General features: G+C 40.0%; 2 protein-coding genes across 2 annotated transcripts; one reads left to right on the forward strand and one right to left on the reverse strand.

Moving 5' to 3' along the window:
• Nucleotides 1-649: 649 nt before the first annotated feature.
• On the forward strand, nucleotides 650-3,925 carry rag1 (recombination activating 1; the record flags this gene model as incomplete). Its single annotated transcript, XM_082538107.1, has 2 exons — nucleotides 650-1,371; nucleotides 2,178-3,925. The coding sequence occupies exons 1-2, from the start codon at nucleotides 1,362-1,364 to the stop codon at nucleotides 3,923-3,925; spliced, it is 1,758 nt and encodes a 585-aa protein (XP_082394233.1). The 5' UTR covers nucleotides 650-1,361.
• A 2,697-nt stretch (nucleotides 3,926-6,622) lies between these two features.
• rag2 (recombination activating gene 2) lies at nucleotides 6,623-9,365 on the reverse strand. The gene is made up of 2 exons (XM_082542595.1): nucleotides 9,230-9,365; nucleotides 6,623-8,552 (listed from the first exon to the last, which is right to left on the reverse strand). Exon 2 carries the CDS (start codon nucleotides 8,536-8,538, stop codon nucleotides 6,937-6,939), a length of 1,602 nt encoding a protein of 533 aa, XP_082398721.1. The 5' UTR covers nucleotides 8,539-8,552; nucleotides 9,230-9,365; the 3' UTR covers nucleotides 6,623-6,936.
• Nucleotides 9,366-23,728: the final 14,363 nt, after the last annotated feature.

Genomic DNA, 23,728 nt, shown 5'->3' on the forward strand with positions numbered 1-23,728 from the left:
ACCTACGGCAGCTCCAAATATAGAAATAGATCATGCTGCGGGTCCAGGGAGTGTTATGAAATTATGCCTAGGAGGGAAAAGCAAGGAAAATGTGGAGGGCCCTGGCAGGAGAGTAGATGTGAAGCTACAGGAGATGGAAACCCACATGGACCACCTCAGGTAATCAAATTGTTACATTTTGTGAATGATGCTATGTTATATTCATTTGTTTCTAAGGATCTGACACTATTTCCCTGGCTCTTTATAGGGGTTTGTGTCGTGTCTGTGGAATGGTTCTGAGGAAAGTCAAAGGACCAGTGCACGATGTTCATGGAGATCTGGATGAGGTGAGCAAGTGTGCCTTGCGTAAAATGGGCTGCAAGTTCCCAAGCTGGCCAGAAGTCATCCTTAAAGTCTTCAAAGTGGACGTGACAGAGGACACAGAATCTGTCCACCCCCTTTCCTTCTGCCACCGCTGCTGGATGGTTGCCATTCGAGGTGGGGGGGTCTGCAGCTTCACCAGAACAAGAGTGCCTGAGTGGAAACCTCACTCTTCCCTGTGCCACCTCTGCTACCCCAAAAAAACATCATTCCAGAGGACTGGAAGGAAGAGGAGGAAAGTCCTTCCAAGAGCACAGAGCCTGGCAAAAAGGACCAGATGGGACTGCGACGCCATCGCTGTTGGTGAGAGGAGAGTTCTGAGACCATTTGGAGACCGTCATGGTCCTGCTCTCAGGGCCTGGAAGAAGTTCAGCATCCAGAGAGAGCAGTGGGTGAGGAACATTACACGCTGCCAGAAAGATCACCTGAGCACCAAGCTGCTCTCTGAGAAGCTCCCTGTGGACTTTGTTGCATCGTTCACCTGCCTAGTGTGTGACCACCTGCTCTCTGATCCAGTTCAGTCCACCTGTGGGCACCTCTTCTGCCGTGGCTGCATTGTAAAATTTACCCACGTTCTAGGACCTCACTGCCCTGCCTGCAACTCGCCCTGTACACCCGATAATCTCACCTCACCTGCCAAAGTCTTTTCATCTGCCCTCCATTCCCTACCTCTGCTCTGCCCCAGTGAGGGATGTCGTGAGCAAGTGAGGCTGGACTCATTTAAGGCTCACTGTCTGAGCCACGAGCTGAAGGAAAATGAAAACCTGAGTCTGTCAGAACTTGATAACTTCCTACTAACCAATAAAGGGGGAAGACCTCGCCAGCACTTGCTCTCGCTAACCCGTCGTGCCCAGAAGCATCGACTGAGGGATCTGAAGAACCAGGTGAAGGTGTTTGCAGACAAAGAGGAAGGTGGTGATCTGAAGTCTGTGTGTTTGACGCTGTTTCTGCTTGCACTGAGATCTGGGAATGAACACCGTCAGGCAGATGAGCTAGAGGCCATGATGCAAGGTAAGAGGCTATTATAAGGGTTTATGTTCAATCAACACAGCCCTCCGTGGCAAAGAAAGGGGGATACAAACAAATGAAAATCATGATAGTGTTTGCTCATTAATATTTCCACCTACCCCCGAGGAATACAGTCGTCTCATGAATAACAATGAAGAAAAGTCCAATATTTCTGTGATTTTGATTGAAAAGCATTTAATTATTGTCCATTTCTGTCTATTGAACCACTGCTGCTGCACATTCAACCCCTCCCTGATTTTCTCCCACTTTCACTCATCTTGTCTGTCAGTCTCTCATTCTCACACTCCCTTTAATGCACAATAACAACTCTTGTGAAGGGGCTGTTAGAATCAAAACAACATCAGCAGCTCTTGTATCTGCAAATTACACAGACAGCACCATCCTCCTCTCTGGGGAATAGAAGGCAGCTGGTGTCTGTTTTCATCTACAGCCAATACATCACTATTGCCAGCTTCACTGATTCACCCTCTGTCCCCTTATAACATTTGAAATTTAGGAAATATTGGATTTTGTAATCAGCGGCTTGTGGGCTTTTGACAATGAGGCATTCACATTTGGGTGTGAAATTTACGCTTCTGTCTGTCTCATTGTAGAAATTACTCCAAATGTGGGATATCAAATGAGGAAATTTTAGATACTGCAGTATTTTCAAAGCACTAGAAATAGGCTTCTGTGGGTTGGTATTAAATAATTCTCTTCATGTGTCAATCCTTTCTTTTTATGTTGAGACTGTGCCTCTTTCTGTCTCTCTCTGAAACTTTATCTCCTCTCATTTTCTCTCTCTGCAGGCAGAGGCTTTGGGTTGAGTCCTGCTGTGTGCCTGGCCATTCGGGTCAACACATTCCTGAGCTGCAGTCAATATCATAAGATGTATCGGACTGTCAAAGCCACAAGTGGCCGCCAGATCTTTCAGCCCTTGCACACTCTTCGAGCTGCAGAGAAGGAGCTTCTCCCTGGTTTTCACCAGTTTGAATGGCAGCCAGCTCTCAAAAACGTGTCCCCATCCTATAATGTTGGCATTATTAATGGGCTCTCTGGATGGTCTTCCTCAGTGGATGACGTCCCAGCTGACACTATCACTCGGCGCTTTCGGTACGATGTGGCACTTGTGTCTGCCTTAAAGGATCTGGAGGAGGACATCATGGAGGGGCTGAGGGAGAGTGGGATGGAAGACAGTGCCTGCACATCAGGTTTTAGTGTCATGATCAAGGAATGTTGCGATGGCATGGGTGATGTCAGCGAGAAGCATGGCGGGGGACCAGTTGTTCCTGAGAAGGCTGTTCGTTTTTCTTTCACTGTTATGTCTGTCTCTGTCCTGGCAGACGATGAGGAGGAGGAGGTTACCATTTTTACCGAGCCAAAGCCAAATTCAGAATTGTCCTGTAAGCCTCTGTGCCTGATGTTTGTGGATGAGTCAGACCATGAGACACTCACAGCTGTCCTGGGGCCTATAGTTGCAGAACGTAATGCAATGAAAGAAAGCAGACTTATCCTGTCCATGGGTGGTCTGCCTCGATCCTTTCGCTTCCACTTCAGGGGCACGGGATATGATGAGAAGATGGTGCGTGAGATGGAGGGGCTGGAGGCCTCTGGGTCCACGTACGTCTGCACTCTATGTGACTCCAGTCGTGCAGAGGCCTCTCAAAACATGGTGCTGCACTCCATCACCCGCAGTCACGAAGAGAACCTAGAACGCTATGAAATATGGAGAACCAACCCCTTTTCTGAGTCAGTAGATGAGCTGCGTGATAGAGTCAAAGGTGTGTCTGCAAAGCCCTTCTTGGAGACGCAGCCAACGCTAGATGCATTGCACTGTGACATCGGCAATGCTACTGAATTCTACAAGATCTTCCAGGATGAGATCGGAGAGGTGTATAAAAAGGCCAACCCCAGCCGGGAGGAACGGCGCAGCTGGAGGGCGGCCTTAGATAAACAGCTGAGGAAGCAGATGAAGCTTAAACCAGTAATGAGGATGAATGGGAACTACGCCCGCAGACTAATGACCCAGGAGGCTGTGGACGTGGTGTGTGAGCTGGTGCCCTCAGAAGAGAGAAGAGAGGCCCTGAGGGAGCTTATCAAACTCTACCTCCAAATGAAACCTGTGTGGCGTGCCACCTGCCCAGCCAAGGAATGCCCTGACCAGCTATGCCGCTACAGTTTTAACTCTCAGCGCTTTGCTGACCTCCTCTCCACTACCTTCAAATATAGGTACAATGGAAAGATAACAAATTATCTGCACAAGACCCTAGCCCACGTACCTGAAATTATAGAGAGAGACGGATCCATAGGAGCCTGGGCCAGCGAGGGGAACGAGTCAGCAAACAAGCTCTTCAGGCGTTTTCGCAAGATGAATGCACGCCAGTCTAAGACCTTTGAACTGGAGGACGTGCTGAAACACCACTGGCTGTACACGTCCAAGTACTTGCAGAAGTTTATGGAAGCTCACAAGGACTCTGCAAAGGCTCTACAGGCTACCATTGACCCAGTAGAGATCCAGGATGATGATGAAATGTCTTTGGAAGTTCCTGATTTTTGAATTTTCCATAACTATTAACATTTGATTGATTTCTAGAGAATTGTACCATTGGTCAGTTATCTCTACATGGAAGTATTTTGACTTTCCAGAAAGCGAAGTCAGTCTCATTCTGCTTTGGGCAAGAGGCCAAACACATTTTATGTTGTTTTTAGTTTTTATATTTTGGAACTCAGATGCTTGTGTGTTGTTAGATATTACAAACAGATTTTGCTTGAATAGCCAGTGTTTTGCACCTGAACCCATAAATGAAGATTATTTTATGGAAAACAATGCTATTTTACACTTTTGATGTTTGTTTTTCTTTCTTTAAACATTTATTTGACTTCAAATTGCTTTGTTAACTGTTAGTTACTACACCACAAAGATGTGACGGCAGAGGCAACACATTTTTTTTCATACTCCTTTTCCTTTTTTTGGTTTATAAATCGACACCATCTGTGAAAAATGGTGCATTTTATTGTATTGCAAGGATATGACACATTTATGCATTTATATAGAGGGGATATTTATGGAAACAGATGAAAGCGCTGTAAGTCATAGAGAGAAATCGTGTTAAAAAGACCACATTTGTGGCCACTGTATTAATATATCATTTTAGCAGGAGCAAAATGCAATCACAGAGACCCAAATGTTCTTTGTTTCATGAGTGCCCTCTGAAAAAGATGACTTTAGTGCTTTATCGTGGGATCCCTGTGGGGCAGAATAGATGCCAGGTCACTTTGAACCAATTTTTATCTCGTTTACTTTTTGCACAGTGGAGGATAGATGATACTTATTTGAATTCTTCTCATAAAATAAAACATATACTGACCTTTTTGTTGATATCATAAAAATACAGTATGGTCCATTACGGTGCCTAATACCCCATGGACTCTCTAGCAGGCAGGGATTTTTCTTAAGTTCTATATATAAACTGGCTCTTTTTCTCAGCTGATATATCTTCACAGCTTCAGTCGTCAGGGGAGAGCGATGGGTGAGAGCCAGAGAGACCTGATGTAAACTGAATTGTTGGCAACTTTATTTGTTTGATTGATTGATTATATTGTCTTTTTCTGCCCTCACCATTTTGAATTGTGACAGGCAATTTTGTTTTCTTACTTGATTGAATGTTTGATTTTATTTTACTGTCATAAATGTAACCATATGACAGCTATGAAATATCCACATTTCATTGGATACTTGTCACAGTGCTACCATAACGCCATGTTTTGGAGTGCATTATATAGCAACTTGTCTCATATTTGTTTTTGCCGTAATGAATTGCATTTCCAAAGTAATGGATGATGGATGATTCATAAAATTCTACTTCTGTCATGTTTCACAGTGTATCTCCTCATTTTGGGCTCACATGCATAGACTAAATGTACAGTTTACTGGGACCGCACAATACTTTCTCTGTTCATTCATTTTGCATACACTAAAGTTCCACTACCTACCACTACCTTCAAATTATGTTATGCTGTATTTACTTATTTCTTATGTATTGTCATTGAATCAGACAACTTACCATCCTTTTGTGAAGTTTGTACTTTTTGTCTCTGTTTACATCAGATAATAAATAAAAACTGAAGAATTGTGATTCTTGTTTGCTTAAATTATTATTATTTTTGTATTTAATTTAATTTTGCATTAGTAACACAGAATTCAGCTGTAAAGTGTTAATAAAAAAACAAAACAAAATAACAATGATCTTTTAGAAAACATTACAACAAACTAGATGCAGACCTGAATGCAGAGAATATGGAAGCACTTTAAAAACTAAAGAAATTCAGTTGATTCAATATATATATATAGCTTAGACCATTTAACTGTTCACAGTTCTGATTACGTATTGTTTATCAATATCATATTTATGCTCATGTTTATATAACTCTGAAATCAATTTAGTATACTTACTTAATACCTACTTAATACTGAAAGCTGGAGTTAGTAGTCAGTATATTCCTCAAGAGAATGACAAATAACTGAAACTCACATATAACTGGATCATTTGATATAAAATGTACCAGGACAACAGTTCACATTTGATCCCTCAAAATTAGCTAGTATGCTTTGTACAGTAACTTTGTGTGTTTAATAAGATATTTAAAATTTTTACCTTCATACTATGAATATTTTAAGAGTTACAGGGCCTTAAAGTACCAAAAGGTGGGCTAAAATTTTGAGCTTTTTAATTCCCATTATGTTTTCTATAATTGATAAGACCTTGTAAACCTGTCAAGTACAAGAATTCGGATTGAGAAACATTAAATTGGTACAATAGCTCAAATATGCTGGAGAATATAATGCAGTAATTCAAAAAATAATAAGTAAAATTTTAGACTCATACCTCCATAGTGTGACTACCTGTAACTGTGAAAATTTGCATGCCTTCATTAAACATGCTAAATTTATTGTATAGGAAATTTAAAACAGGGTCATTAATAACAGCATCAGGTGGGAGACACCGACTGTTTTAAACTGATAGGCTAATTAGAGTATGTCTTTTTAAGATAACAATACACCACTGTGAGGACACAAAATTACAGACTGAAAATCACAAATTTTATTAAGGATTTATCAGTTTTATTGTACAAAACACTGCAATAACAATTCAGTTCCATCTGCATCAGAAAGTGGGTCTGTGGTACTTAAAACGTACGTATGAAAGAAAGAAACAAACAGAATGAACCTTTTCACAGCTGATAAAGAGTAAAACTGCATTTTTGTTGCACAATGTGAAATAACAACAGAAACATTCAATAATAAAAGGAAATGTTGCAAATCTTCACAAACTGTAAACTGTTAATTTAACTCAAAATAAATCAAGTAGGTGTGAGTGTTTGTCTGTTAGTTCAATAGTCATGTGATCTAACTTAAACTTGGCTTGTGACTCTATTACGTTCAGTGAGCACTTCAAGGTAGTTTGAGGGATTTTCTCGATTTGGTTTATTAGATTACTGTTAGGGTGGAAAAAACATCCTAAGCATACAAAGTTTTCTTAACAGGCACACATCATATGAAAATCTGAGTCAGTCAAACAGCCGTCTGAAAAAGCTTTTTTTGGCAGGGGACATCTTGATTGTCAGAGGTCTTTTTTTGTCTTTAGCTTTCATGGTGATGCGCTTCAGTGGTATAATATGTCGAGGTGGGGTCATCTCCTGGTAGGGCAGGCCTCCGTGGTCCAAGCAGAAGTACTTCTTGTTGCCTTGAGAGAGTTTCAGCAGCAGGGTCTCAGACAGCTCCATGCACTTGGCGTGCACCCAGTGGCCCCCTTCCCCTCTGGAGCAAAAGATCATGGCTGGTCGGTGGAGCTCTGTGGAGTAGTATGGCTCCCATGTGTTGGGATCCAACTGACAGCCAAGGCAGCATTTTATCCAGTAACCTGTTTGTGATTCATCCTCTTCATCCTCTTCATTGTAAGCCTCCCCTTCTCCGTCGCTGCTGCCATCCAACTCATGTGGTTCACGGCCGAAGTAGAGCTCCTCAGAATCTTCAAGAGGAGTGGAGTCATCATAATCCGTTGACTCCTGGCTGCAGGCAAGGGTTCCATCTTCCTCTCTGGTCTCTCCCTCTGTCTGGAAGTTCACCTGGTAGAAGTAATGCATATCTTGTTGGGATGGCCTTCCCTCTGTGGGCACAGCTAGTAGGATGCCTCCCTCTCCAGAGCTGCCACCAAACCAAGTGCGACTATGGATGATATCTGGGGTCCACTTGGGTGTTTCTACGGGGTCAAAGTGGATTCCTTTCTCATCTAGAATCACAGTAGTGCACTCCATCCGCTTTTGTGAGTCTGACTGATATCCACCTAAGATGATGTATCTATGAGTGGGTCCCGTACGTGTAAAGATGGCACTAGAGATAGATAAACCATTGTCTAGGGTTTCACAGGAAAGCAACGGGCTGCCTTGCAAAAGCTCAACATGCAGGCAAAACAGACGCGGTGGACGTGAGTCTGAGGCTAGTGAGTGGCCTCCAATGAAGTAGACACAGTCTTCTCTAGCAAGGGCCAGATGGAAAGACTGTCCATCACTAAGCTCAGGTAAAGTGTGAGCAGAGCAGCAGCCAAACTCCAGGTCAAAGAGGAACACCTGAGGTGGACAGTCTACAACACTGTTCCAGCTCTCCGTGGTCCTCTCTCCTGAGGGCATGTAGGACCTACCCCCAAACAACACACAAGCTGTCTTCCCACGACTTTGGACCATGCTCATTGTGTGGCCATATCGAGGTCCTGGCACTTCTGCCACTAGCTCTTTCTCTTTGCAGCAGAGCGTTAATTTACGATTGCAGCCACGACTATCCATGGTCAACAGGTACAAGCTTGATGAGATCTCATTATTTGGAGTGCGACCACCGTGGATGAGGTAACTCTCTGGAAGCCCATCATAGGGGTCGAGGCGGCAAACAGCTGGGCAGCGTAATGGGGGCAGGTAGCACGAGTCATTAGAGAACGAGATGGCTCTCAGCTTCATCTCGCCATGTTTAAACCGTACACCAAATACTCCTGTTGGACACGAGCGCTTAGGCCAACCCTTCTGGCCAAACAGCAGAACTTCACCATCCAGCTGCAGCAGAGAGCAGCCGGGCTGCAGAAGGCCTGCACAGTTCACTGGAGTTAATGGCTGCAGGGTCATTTTCTGGCAGGTGTCTGTGTCAAAACAGCAATGAAAGACACAAACACAATGTGTAAGTCAGCTGTTGTTTGTGTTCATTCAGATGGTTGTAATTGTTCTTCCTGTTTATGAAAGTAACGTGTAGACGAGCACAGCTTAGGTAATCATAATATGCACTACAGGCACTAAAATGTAGCATAGGGTCAATTATTTAGCCTTTTTACGAAAATCATGGCATATTTAATAGCTACCAACACTTAAATAGTGACCAGATACATAAAACAAAAGATATTATTGGAGTAATAATTATAAAAGATAAGTTGTAAGAGGACTCATAATATCAGTATTATACAGTTGCAGTGTAAATTATTACCATTAAAAGTGCTACTACATTTGATGTCTTCTAAGCCACTACCAATTTTAGCTCGCAAACTAAAGCAGCACTGCATTTTCTACAATCCTTTAACCATCTGCAAAAAATAGTAAAGGAAAAAAAATTCCTCATGCATCAAGTTCACATTTAAGTTTGAAAAAGTGAGAAGGTGATTTACTGAGAATGTTTCTAAGAATCTTTTTAAAGTGTTGTCTGTAGTGTGAACATGATGAGCAAAGAGACCTTGAGTTTGGCATTGCAAGAGCACAGCTTTACTCAAAGAGAGAGAGAGAACTTGTTATTCTTCCATTAATGTAGAATGGATTTTAGTTTGCTTACCTTTGAGCCAGTGGCAGGATGCAGTGCTTGAATTTTCAGTGAATCTTATGATCACCAAGATGAAGTTAAAGTACTCTTTATGTAGCTGAACCTTGACAAAGGCAGACAGTGGTAGCGTTTGTGAAGCTTCGTTGACTCACAGACACTTCCAGATCTTGAGGTTAACAGTCTGTGACTGCTGCACACTGGCAGGTGTGATGCCTGAATGCTTTTAGTGAGACACTTCAGTGATATCAATGTAAAATCACCTTTGCAAAACCTTGGAAAATGCATAACTGTCTGCTATATGCAATTTGTGTCGCTTTCTTAATACATTTTTCACATTTTAGATCCAAAAGAATGGGGAACTCCTTCATTTGCTCTTTTTTTCACCATTTTCTTTAAGGAGATTTTTACACTAATTAAGAAGTTGTGTTGCAAACCTTGCTTTAATTAAGTGATAAAGACAAGATAAATCTTTAAACCTAGAATGGGCAACCTGACCTATACTGAGGAAATAAATGAATAAATAAATAAATAAATTCGATTTGCTCTCCACTAGCTGGAAAACAAGCATCATTATATGTTTGAATTTTACTATCTTGACAAGACACGCCTCATTTTTTTTTCTTTTTTAATTTGGAGGATCGAAGTAGGCATCGCAAATATATGGAAAACCACTACATGTGTGCCATCTGTGGTGTAACATCTGTGACACACCCATCTGAGAAGAGACTCCCTAAAGAAACACACTGACCGACATGTGAAATAAAAGTTTAAATAACACAGTTTGAAATAATAGAGCTTGCCACCATGTTATCTTAATTACTGTAATTACTGAAGCAGATGCAAGCATTCAGTTAATTGCACTTAGACAAATCAAAAGTTTATTAATATGCTTCCAAGATTAACTAGGAAATTAATCCAGGAAATTGCAGATTACTTAAAATTTTATGATTATTGAACTGTGCAGTCCTAAAATAACGTATTACAATAACCAAAGTAATTGAAATAGTCAGATAGTTAACTTGACATACGTGACTGAAAATAGCAGTTTTCTCACTTGTTTGTTCTACCAAAGCTTGAAAAACAGATCAAAGAACACTGTTAAACCCTTTACTTATTTATTATTTTAACTACAGAGAAGGTTGCTTAAAAAATGTTGTTGGCAGATATGTGTGCTTTTGTTACACTGGTATAGCATTTACAGCTCGACAACCAACATAATTAAAGCTTGTCCCCTGTGTTTTTCTTACACTTGTTACACACCAAACCTCTTAATTTTGTTATGGTTATGGCAAACCTTATTTACTACATAAAAAATGATAGAATCCTTCAAATATTAAGAGACTGCTGCAGGTTTGTTTACACACTCACCTTGCATATTTGAACATTTTGCTATACGTTTCTGTCTGCCTTGCACACATGCCATATAAATCAAGAGCTTCACTGGACACGTAACAAAATAACTCCTAAACCATGACCTTAAAAATCATTTCATGGCAAAGCTATTCATTTCACTGAACTTCTTGACATTTCCATTCACTGGTGAATGACATGCCAAGAATATGAGCCATTGTTTCACACAGTAGAATGAACCTGATGCATTAGCCTGCTATGAGACTGCTTCATGAGTGGGAGGTTAAGGAAAAGAGAAACAAAACATTCATCCTTCAGCAATGTTGAAGCATCATAGCATCTGGTTCAGTATAAAATTCTTTGCACATGCCTCTGTTTTAAAAATTTGACCTACTGTAGGTAAAAGCAGATTCTTTATGTGAGTGACAAACACATGCCTAAACGCCTAGAGAAAAACCGAGCTGGAAGCAGATGTCTCCTCCTCTCATTAGCATAATGTTTTTGTGCACCGAGTGGCTGAGAGAAAACTTGAGGAGTGTGCAAAACAAAGGCAGAAACCACAAGTGCCTGGAAGACCGTTACAGCTTGAAAACACAACACAGCAGAGCACCTGTGTGTCTAAACTGATGCTTACAGGGCTGAGTGGAAGCGAAAAGAATCTACTTTCATAACTAGAGACGATATAATACAATCAAATGTCAGTGGGATATGCAAATTGTTTTTTCCCCTCTTTTTTTTTCAGAACTGTTCCATCTGTATGAATCCAGCCTTGGAAAAATAAACTTCTTTTTTTTTGTTACCTGAAGGCATTCACACATACCAGTGTTGAAAAGCCTGCCTGCTATGTAACCACAGCTGGGATGGTGCAGAGAGTGTGTAGGAGGCACAGCAGTGTGTGGCAGACCCCAGGCCATGCAAGGATTTTGTGCATAATTGATAGAACAAAGTAATTAGAATCTATGCTAGCACCTGTTTTTGTCCCTTGTAATGTATCACTACCTGACTGTTGCTACCCTGAAGTGCGGTTTTGATGGATGGCGCGGTGACAGCTCTGATGTTCTGATGATCACTGTGCAGTGGTGTTTATCACTATTTAATGTTACAGTAATTGCTCCCCTTGTGGTGATTGGTGGGCTACTGAGTGCTGGCGGTACTTCCACTTGAGTCTGTGGTATGGTGGTTATCATCTTGCGTTAGGTAAAGCGTAAACATCACAGATCAATCTTGAAATTCGAAACTTTTGTTTTCACACAGCCGGCTTCTGCTCAGTTTCAAGTGGCAGCCTCAGGGGCTGAAAAATAAAGCCTATATGCAAGTGCCAAAAGTGAGTCAGTCCGCACATACTGCCACGTCAAAATGTCTAACTGTGCAGCCGAAATAAGCAGCTTTACAGGCTGGTACAGAAAAATACTACCTACTCCATAGGGGACATTTTCCCTTTCCATGGGGTGATTTTTTTTTTCAAAAATTCAAATGTTTTAAAGAGTATTAAAACGTCGTTGTGCAGCTGTGTGTGAAACCTGGGAGAAGGTTGTTTTTTTTATGAGAGTGCGCAGTTTCATTAGTTCAGTAAGTGCATTTTGTTTTGAGTCTCATTTTTTGCTCAAAATCAAAAGTTTGCATCCACTTTTGATATCACGGTGATGTGATTTTAGTGACAGTGAAAGACTTCCCAGGTCTAACCAGTGAAATATAATCATGTCAGACTTAAAAGATACTTACTGCAAAAATGACATGGGGGATTCCATGATTTCTGGAAAAGAAAGAAAGAATGAAGGAAAGAAAGAAAACAAAAGAAAACTGAAAAAAACAAAACAAAACAAAAAACAAAAACACAAGTCAGTACCATACTGGTCTGATATACCCTGAAGTCTGTAGTCCTGTCAGTTTAACATTTATGAACTATAACTAATCAAGTTCAGGACTTGAAATGATATGCAAATATATTCAAAAAATTCAATTAATGTGCACAGCATTCCATTTTTCACATTTTCCTCTTCAGACACTCACAACCAATTCAAAAAATTCAAATGGTTTTACATGCCAGAATTACATCCCCCTTCCACTCAGTGCCATTTGGCCGGCCATTTAACTTCAATATTTATACATTTTTAAAATGCTGTCAGTTTAAATAAAGAATTAATAAGAATTAATTCCACTACAATAGATTTCTAAGGAAACAGTCTGATTGACGGCAGAGTTTTTCTGGTTTATGCAGAGCATGATCTACAAGGTTTCACTGTCTTTTACCCACATATGAATTTACTGAGATCAACAGTGTGAAAATCCTGACCTCTGTAATCTATTTTATGGCATCATGGACTGTAAGTTTTTAGAATGGTGCATCATTCATCATTTAAGAATGATAGAGTGCAAAGTGGTCAGGTTAGGGATGACTTTTTCACCTTATGTATGGTTTGTCCACTCTATCTGCCCATCACAACAGCTGCTCAATCACTTGCAAAGACAACAAACCATGCACGCAAGATTTCTTCAGAGACTCTTTCATAGCAAACCTTTCTAAATGTAGAATGTGGGAGACAGAAGCCCTGGCCCTTACATGCAGTTCATCAAGTTGAAATAAGAAACTTCAGAACTCCTATTTGTAGGGAATTCTAATGTAGATGATCAGGTTTGTGTTTTACAATTTACTGTGAGTCATAGGAAAAGTCTGAATCAGAATCCTTTTCATTTCTCCTTTATTTAGATTATTTAGATTTCACATGGAAACAACAGTGGTGTAATGGTGGATTAATTTAAAGTTGATTAACATTTAGTATTAATTTACAACCTGCATTAGAAACGCTTGTGTTGTAATATTAGGGTAAGTCCTGATTAAAAGGGCAAATCATAGTCTTTCCCTAACCTTAAAAACATATGATTGTGAAAGAGGTAAGTTGTGACAAGAGCACCGATTAGTATTTTCAGTCTCTTTCTTCTTACATATATGTTAACCATGTACATTGCTTTTGGTTATATTGTGTTTAAAGGTTATTGCACTACTAACTCAAAAGATCAGTTGATGCAAATCTAAATGCTGTTAAAAGTTACAGATGACTTACTGCATAAGGCTGATGTTTTTAGCCTAATGTGTGGGTCAAAGAACATAAGCCCTGCCTCTTGTCTGGGTATAGTGTACAAGGCACAGTACTTTGACAACAGAGGAGATAGAGCATTGCTTTTAGCATCCTCATACTCTGCCTTTTGCACTGGAAGACCACAATCAATCCCAATCTTGCTATTTCTGGCTACACTTTTCTAATTCGATGAATTAATGCAATCTCAGCTACATACATTTTTCTAGAAAACATGTTTGATTAAGCAAATGATGACAATATGAGTTAATTTTGCAAGTGATAATGCGAGTCTCTTTCATGCTTAATGTTCCTTTCCTCCAAATCCTTCTTCTTTTGGAATCATGTTCTTGTTATTCTTGGTTCACCAAATGTGCCATTCTTCTGCTGTCCTCTTTCTAAGTGAGTAGCATATTACTGCCTTGGTACACAGTAGAAGGCAAACTCAGGGTCTTTATGTAGCCCCTCTGAGCATTTTTAGGTTTGCTTCATTTAGTTGTTTATGGGATGTGACTGTTGAATATGCTGAACAGGCATCCTAAAGCCATGTTTTAAATTGATAAGCTATCTTCTCCTGTTTCTCCCATCCCCCAGGAGGTAAGTGAGTAGACACAAAACTGTTGCCCTGCAACTTAACTTGTTCCCAGATGTGGAGGGATCAAATGACAAAGAAAGAATAGAGCGGTCAGAGCAGAGAAGGGGCTTGATGTGACAGCAGCCAGACAGTTCTGTGGCTGGAACTTGTTGGTGGATCAGGGGGAGATCAATGGCTTGTTGATCCTATGCTGCACCCTCCAACTTGATGGATTGAAGCTTTGAGTAAGAAAACCTCCATAACAGTTTTCGATCACACCAAACCCCCTCATGGATTATCGCCTATTCTCATTCACCAGTCCCTATATCTCTGTCTGTCTCTTCTGGTTTATCTCCACATTCCTCGCAATTGCACTGAGTCTCGATTTTCTTTAAGCAAATGACCAGACTGTTTCAGCACAGGGGAGTTCACTTCAGATGTGTACACTGAAGCATGAACAGGACCTCAGGCAATGCCAGCTATTGATTTTGCCATGATTCTGATTAGAGGGCTCCCTGTTGCAATCAATACCATATATCAGTGGACTCCACAGTAAAACTGATGGCCTTAGATAGTATCCCATATTTGGTTTCCAATTAATTAGGCTGTTGATTATTTTTAGGATTAAAAGGCAGTTGAGTGAGCACAAGATCCCTTAGCATAAAAACAGTTCGGCATGAGAGACTCTCGACTGCCCAAACAAATCAGACACTGGATGTAACGACTACAGTCAATAACACCACTTGATCATCAGGATTAAATTTTATGGGCTGCTAGACGCTGTACACTGGATGATATGAGTAGGGTGAAAAAGGCCTCTCTCATACAGCTTTCACTGAGTGTCTTATTATCTTATATTTTAATGAATAATGGTTCAGCAGGTGACATGTACCAGCTGCAGGAGTCAATGCTACAGAGCTCTCATGCTCTCAATGTATTCATATATATGAAAATTGTGTTAAGGCTTTGTTGTTGCCATAGATTGGCCAGACAACTTCAAACTGATAGCAAGGCAACAGTAACTCAAATAACCACTCATTACAAGCAAAGGTGTGCAGAGGGGCACATCTTGGTTACCTCTGAACACACAACCCATTGAACCTTAAAGCAGATGGGATACAGCAACATAAGATCAACAAGTACCACTCCTGTCAGCTAAGAACACGGCTACATTTCACTCAGGTCACATAAAATTGAACAAAAGATGCACAAAAATGTTGGCTATGTTGATGAGTCCCAGTTTCCTTTGCAACATTTTCAGGCTGTGGTCAGAATATAGCAACATGAGACAAAAAACAACAACATGAGAGCATGGATGCATCCTGCCCTGTACCCATCAGTGGCGGTGTAATTATGTGGAGTATATTTTCTTGCCACACTTTGGGCCCCTTAGCTTCAATTGTGAATCATCTAAATGCCACAGCCTACCTGGATATTATAGCTGACCATATTCATCACTTTTAGCTCTCTTCACTTTTAATTCATGACAGAGGTGTCAAACATGAGGCCTGGGGGCCAGACTTGGCCCACAGGTCAGCTTTGGAAAATGTGAAGGAGAATGTAAATTTAGGCCTTTCTTGAAATGTATTTTAATAACTTTCAGAGATTTTCCAGCGTCACTGCTTCAATGGTCATTTATAACACACCAAAGTAATTAAGTAGCAGATAAACAATTAAATAACAGAACAAGTTCTTATTTTTTCCACTGTCTGTTATAGAAATTTATTTTGATTGACAGGATAGTCTGGACAATGACCATCATTTTAGAACTTCTTCTGTAATTGTAATCTGACTCATGATGTATGGGTTTGACATCTATGTTTTATGTACCTGCAAGCAGCCATCTTCCAAAAGTCTCTTCTAGTAGGATAATGTCACAAAGCTAAAAACATCTCATTGCAGAGTTCATAACGTGTGTGATGTCAACATAATCTCAGAGGAATTTGTCCAGCACCTTGTTCAATCTATTCCATAAAGAATTAAGGCACCATAAGAAACGGTAAAGTAACTGTAAATTACCCTAAATTTAGTTGCAGATATTTTTCATCTTCAGAGAATAAACTGGAATAATTTGGATTTTGTCACATTTCATGTTTTACCCCAGCAATCTTTTAAAAACATGTTAGCATGCTGCTACTGAACATCCTTTGTCTTGTGAAAGACTGGGACTATTAGCGTTTTTGTACAAGACTTTATTTAGAGAATTTAAAGAAGTTCTAGAGTTTGTCCTCTTTGTTGTCACAATTCAAGAGGACCGCTGTAAACAGATTCTCTTTTTACACCAGTGTGTTTATTCAAGAACAGAAAGTATTTATGTCTAGACATTTAACACATATTTTTGAAAATGTTATTAAGCAAAGCATTTTATTTAAATAGCACTGTACCATTTTATGCATAATTGAACTAAAGATTGTGTCGATGTCCTGTTGTTAGTGTTAAAGGTACTGCACCACCTATTTTCCATTCTCTCTTCATGTTCTGTCAAAACCTGGCAAAAATCACTGCTTTGAAAGTACATTTTGCTCATACATATTCAGTATAATGAGCATATATGTGGTTTGATAGTCACGATTTGACACTGCAAATTGGCTGCCAAAGATTGATGAGAGGTGGGATTCGTCTTTCTGCCAAATGGTACAGATGTGATTTGGCTATTGACTCCATTGCCACCCAGAGATGCTGACATAATGAAATGGCTCACTGTGAACTCCCACCTTGATTAGAACGAGTAATTATGAATATGCTGCTGTAAGCGTAAAATTGGACTGAAAGGAGGCGTTCTGGAAAGTGACTGTTCCTCTTTGACTCTGAGTGGCTTGTAATTGCCTCTACCACACGATCAATGACTCCTCAGAATTTTGCACTTGAATGGATCAGCTTGTCTGGATTATCTGTGGAGCTTTAAAGCCAACATTTCACAGAAATATTGAAAAATTTTTGTTAGTTACTCATATTTTAGCAAGCTTTTTAGCTATGTCAGCACAGTAACAATATTAGAAAACATTGTCAGTTTGGAAATCAAAACTAGTCTCTGATAGTTAATTCAGCACGACCTTGGTTGATGAAAGCTACTAAGAGTTGAATTTGGATGCCCCATGATACTCTGTCATAGACTAGCATGCTACAGTTTGCCAAACATGGCACTTTTCCCTCCTCCTTGACACTTTGAATTCCTCCCAATTCCTCCTCTTGTCAAATTCCCTCCTCCCCATCTGTGTTTCTATCAAACATTTACTGTAACTGCCTGTAGACAAAAACATGTCAAGAGATTTTTGTCTGACTCAACAATCTCATATGATTAAACTTGCAATATTATTTAGAGGGGCTTACACTGTGTAGTATTACCTGTACTGTTCAGGTCACAATACATGGAGTATTTTACCAGGGGTGGGATGAGTACATGGTTGCAATCCTTAGCTGAAAAATGCTATATAAACATCAGCTTCTGTCTGCCAGGCTACAACTTGGAAGCCATTTTTAAGTTACACAGTTAATCAAGAGGAAGGACACGACAGACAAGCTCTATTTTCCCTTCCTCAAGGTGAAATGGTACATATAGTCCGAGATTATCAAGACACATTTCACCCATGCATCCCTGCATCTGTCAGTCTAAGCCCAGGAGGCCAAATGTCCTTTTCTGCACACATTTAGTTCTTCCAGCAGGAATATGCAGTGCTGTGTTCCTTTGGTGTGATCCCACGAAGCACTTCTTCCATGTTTGCAGTCAGTATTTACTGAGTTACTAAATAAAACCTTATTTATTGTTTTTGTATTGCTTCTGAGTCTGGAAAATTGATGTTCGTGTGTCTTGCCTACATCTATACGTACACAGCTATTCTTTTTAAATTAGAAAATTAGGAAAATATCTCCATCCACATGGGAACTCAGAGTAACAGGTGATAACATAATCCTGACCATTATAGAAATTTGGTCAAGCAAAAGCTCACAACAACACAGCACACAGTCTGACATCTTGATGCCAAGAGATAAAATCTCTGTTTTCTTCTTCCACCTGTCAACGCGGAACTGAGATTCTGAAACTATTCACCCCGGAAGGAGTTTTTCAAAAGCTCAGTTTTCAGTGATCTAAAGTGTAATTTATGTGTGGATGAAGGGCGCCCAAATTCTATAGAAAAAGCTAAGTCTACCAAAATACCTGTATACATGTGGACAAGGCCTTAGTCCTATTGCTTGGAAGTGTATTAGAAAATAGCTCATCTGCTGCCTTCAAGTGTGACACATGGTGGCCATGTTGATATTTATATACAGTTCATTTTGCTTGGCTAAAATAATCTCCTCAAAATACTTCAACCTTAAGCCTCTGGTATGGTATGTTAACAAGTTAAACTACTAAAGCTGAAATGGGTTGAGGACATGTTTTGACTGAACTTTCTCTCCCGCTGACATCGTAGGGATGCAACATTGGCTTCATTTGTTACTAGACATAAACCTCTAGAGGTTAAAATGAAATGAATGCAAACATATTAAAAGTGCAGTTCCCTTAGTGTCCACCTGAAGCTGGCTTTGAAAGTGAATCAATTCATGACAAACCCGTCCGACTTTAGAGCTACACTAAACATGTTTACCAGCTTATGCACGGTAACCTCATCCATCTACTGTCTGGAGAGACAGTTCTTAGCAGTTTAATTAATAGTACAAAGAGGAAAGGAGGGCTGGCTGTTTAATTATGACAAGCATCTTGTCTGTGATTGCTAAACCAGGGAGAGGGAAGGGTTAGCCTGAAAGTCGGAGGATAGTGTCAATATTTAATAGCACTGGCTCCTTAAAATTGATTGAAACTCCCTTTTATGAACACAGGGGGGTCCATAATTGTACACCCTCATCTGTCTTTGACACTTACCTTCTGTTCTCCTTTCAGTGTACTCTGGGCTTTTGCAAGAGCTGTCGTATTTTGCCATTGCTATTATCAGGATTGCTATTCTTTTTTCTTCTTCCCCCTGTTACACTGTTTTTCACCCCTCCTTTGCCTCTCGTGTCCGTTATCTGCTTTTCGATTCCATTAGCACAGTGACAGAGAGGTGATTACAGCCAGCCCATGTCTTTTAATACAGATTAGACGTCATCTGTGATGCCTTTCATATGCCTGCCGTCACACCATCCCAAGTCATTGTCTGGGGCCCTTTGGCTTGAGCTGTTGATATGGCCTGCTGTGTGCTCCTGTAATGCTGTCTGTTTTCTCTGCACTTTGCCATGGTGAATATCAGTATTTGACACAACTAATAAGGCCTTTCATTTTGATGGAATTCACTCTTGTGTTTTTTCTCACTGAGGCAGAGCTCTGTGCCTGGGCTGTGGGTGGAGCTGAGAGACAGATTGCGTCAAACAATAAAAGTTGTGTTTGGCAGGCCTGGCTAGCCCTCTCTGCCACCTTTCACTCCTAAAATATACTGCAAGCAATGTCCGCTGGTTTAGTCTATGAGAAGGCAGAATAATTACTTTGCAAAATTATCATTTCCATGCATGATTTCCTGGTGATACAATTCAATTACATTGACAAGAAACCCTTTCAGAAACAACTGGAGCTTGATTTTAATTGAACGGCGAGTCAGCTCTCATTTCCTCTAATTTCATTGTCACACTCCTGAATTGTGTTGGATGATCACACCCAACAAAGGCGATGAGATAATCATTGCCAGTGTAATGCTGCTCTTATTTTAATTTTGAAGAATACAACAGATTTGCCATGCAGGTAAGAGAGGCTGTCATTTCAAATCAGGGCGAGCCACTGGAGCATCCAACATGAAGATGGGAAAAGCTGTAAAAGGACTTAACGGTTTTGTCTTTCCGCATCTCACCATGTGTCTGCTTGAATGCAATTAAATGTCCTCAGGTGGGAGTGTTCATGTGCCAGTGTACCTGGAGTGACTTCAAGTAAGAGCATTTACCTTTCTGTGTGCACATTTAGTATCAATAATGCTTTCGTGTGCCCTGTCAACTTGTCCTTTGTTTTTCACTTGATCATGTTCTAGTTTCTGGTTTCCTATCACAAAGGTGAAGACAATGATGCACCCAGTCACCTGCGTCTGCCACCTGACACTGCTGTAACCGACCCTCGCATCCAAAAGCATGGCAACAAGGACAAAATATCACCATTACGAAATTTGGTAAAGTCTTTTAATAAAATTATGTGTCGGTTTATTTAGACAGTTTTTTTTATATATTAAAAAAACTGACATAATTACATATGACACTGAAAAAACAAAACAAATGCACACACAAACAACACAAAAAAGGGTGTTGACAAACATCATGTTGTTGCAGAAGCTAATTTTGACAATTTTTAGTTCCTGGTGAAAAGAAATGTCAACAATCTGACTCACATATAATCCTGCTTTTGATTATGCTTACACACACCATCCGTCCATCAAACTCTGTCAAGAATTTTACTATTGAATAAATCAGTTGATTACAGATGAGTCAGTGATAGTTGAGGACTAAATGCATTTAAAGGTGGGGTACAACAGGCCTTTGAGAAGTTGTACACGAGCAAAAGAGAGAAAGAGCACCCTGTATGTGTGTGTGTGTGGTTCAAGGGAAAGTGTTTGCTGGGTACAATTGTCAGCTTTTCAGTGTTTGTAGCCCACTGGGTGAACATGCAGCACTGTAATTAATTTCATGTTGCTACAGTCTGTGTCTCAGTGCTTCTCTGTCAAAACAAATGGGTTACAAAGGATGGAAAGATGGGAGGTACTGGCAAATTTAAGTGTAAGCTAATTTAATGTAGGTTACATACAGTAACTCCCTACTTATGTGACTTTTTTGAATATTGTTATTATTAAGAGAACATGAGTTTAGTCCTCTTTGCTTGCTATTGTTCACCATGGCTCTGTCACTGAAGCTTTCCCTGGTTATGTTTTTGCCAGCACTGTAGTATATATACTACACTATATATAATGGGCAAAATAAATATAACTAGAAATTAAGTATGCACGACATATTTTGCAACAGTTCCTACAGCAAAAAATTGAAACATGTTACCCAGCATGTATGTTGGTTTACTTTAAAATGTTTGCCTTTCTTACACTGCAACACAAGCTCTCTTAAAGGTTATGTTAAACTTTCTAAGCAGCAGAAGCATTACACCAGGATCTACATTACACAATTATAAACCTTGATTAACCATACCTTTTGTTTTATTAAAATTAGCCCATGAGTGTTAGTGCTCTCTTGTTCTTTATGTATGGATAGAGAAAAGTGATTCTACAGGGATAAATAGGTACTGCAGGGGTCCTAGAGCACAGACTCATCCTCCCCCAGGTGGTGCCACAACCTGTGGTGGCACAGAGGCAGGGGCCGTGACCACAGCCTTTCAGTTGGTGCTACCCCAACAGGAGAGATGAGGATTGTGATAAAAGGGTACCCCCGAGGCCTAGCCTGCTTCTACTGTTGTTTGCAGGTGCACTGTTAGTGGGGCACCAACAGTAACACACAGGTGATAAAGCTGGAAAAGAGCAAATCAACAGAAGAATGAAACAGGGCCTCCATCTGGCACAGCTGTTCATTGTAAAACACTCTCTGTTGCTTTACTATTAGGATTTACTGAGTTTTAAAAAAAAATACTATACTGGGCATTTATCCCTCAGGATGACTGTCAGATAAAATGCAAAGCAAGAAAACTAATAAATTTGCAACAAACATGATATAATCAAAATTATAAATCATAATGTTTTGCAACTGTGCCGGGTAACAGAAAAACAGGTGCACTAGGTACATAAAACATATTTAGATGTTTTGAAGTCGTTAACTTTCTGGTAATATAGAAGGGTTTGGGGATACTTGGCATAATTTCCATAATGGACCAAAACTGGAATGCTTTTTCTCCCCTTTTTCTAAGAAGCACAGCAGCTAAATTTCCTACCTCTGGAAAACACTCCGTCTTGGCTTATCGCAATATGATATTTACCACCCAGATTCAACAAGCAACACAGCCATTTAGCCTGTTAAGCTCAATGTACTGCCAGGCAGACAGCAGCTGGAGTACACACAGATGAAATTGTACAGGCAACATTTGGCATTCATAGGACATTCCCAACAAAATAAGTTTTTGCTTGGCCAGATGGGTAATTGATGACAACCACGGCAATGGTTGAAAGCAATGATTTTGATGCCATAGAGAATGTGTACACTGAGGACAGAAGAGGTGACTGCATGCTACCTGCCCGGTGTTATTTCAGACCTGGATGGAAGGCAGAGTAATTTGTTCCTTTCATGGACAGATGGAAAGCAGAGTGACAGATGATTCACTTTACTTCATCTTCTCTTCGCTGTTATGTGTCTAATCCTACTGCTGCTCCCTTGTTAATGTCTATAGTGACACAAACAAACAAGTACAAATTCTGTCCCCCGCTGTAGTACTCTTGTGGTGATGAGTATTCAGCTCATTTAAGCAAAAAAAACTGTGAGAGAATGAGAGAAAATCAAGTCTCAATTTTGCACCTAGAGGCAAAATTGAAAATACTGCTATTTTCTGTCAAGCATATGAAACAACAAGCAGTGTTGTATTTAAGATTGTGTATTGTAATGTATTATGATAAGGGTAGTGATACTGATATGTTAATTTGCAAGAGGCGGTTAAACATTGTGGTTGTTTGCAATGTAGTCAGTTTGCCCAATATGCTGTAGGGTAGTTTGTTTGTGTAATATCTTAATATCTTAACATGCAATGTTATCCAGTGAATATACTGAAATAAAAATACTTCATAGTCCACTGTGATGTACAATAAGGGGGGATAAATCACCTGGGAAAAAGAAATATTTAAAAAGTAATTATGTTATAATCTATGCTCCCTGGCTTATCAGCTTCTTTTGTTGCAAAATAGAACAAAAAATAACATGAATGCATAAACAAAACACAAAAAAGGAAAGAAAAGAAAATCATCAGTGGCATCTAAACCACAACAAACCCCAACAAAAAGACTGGCACAACATAATGATGATGGTAATCTGTGTGCTCTGATTGAAGGAAGATGATGTCTTAGTTAACAGGGTTTGATGTGCACACTAAAACAGGTCAAAAGATGAATCTGTACTGAGCATATGGTGTAGTGAAATCACATTCTTAGAGGAACACGTTTTTTTTAAACTTCTTTGGGCCAATCACAGAGACTCTTGCGTTTGAGGATCAGGTTTGTTTACATCCTTGAGCTCCTGCTTACATTAGCAAACACAGTTCTCATACACTACAGTCCCACTTGCTCGCCCATGATTCAAGTATTTTATAGCTGATGATCATTTTAATAGTTCCCAAGATAATGTGTCTGATACATAATGATAACATCTCAAGGGATCACAAGAATAATCCTCTGGGAATTTTCTCCTCAACAGTTATCCTGCCAAATGAGAGAAAGCACAGATTTGCTTTGTGCAGAGAGAGAGAGGGAGACAGACTACTGTGAAGCACGAAGCCACCAGTCAAAGCATATCATGTCACTTGCAATATTCTTGCTGAGAAAGTTTCCTCCTGTCCTATTTAAGATAGAGATAAAAAATTGG

The sequence above is a fragment of the Aulonocara stuartgranti genome (assembly GCF_965226115.1).
Source record: "Aulonocara stuartgranti genome assembly, chromosome: 7".
NCBI lineage: Eukaryota > Metazoa > Chordata > Actinopteri > Cichliformes > Cichlidae > Aulonocara > Aulonocara stuartgranti.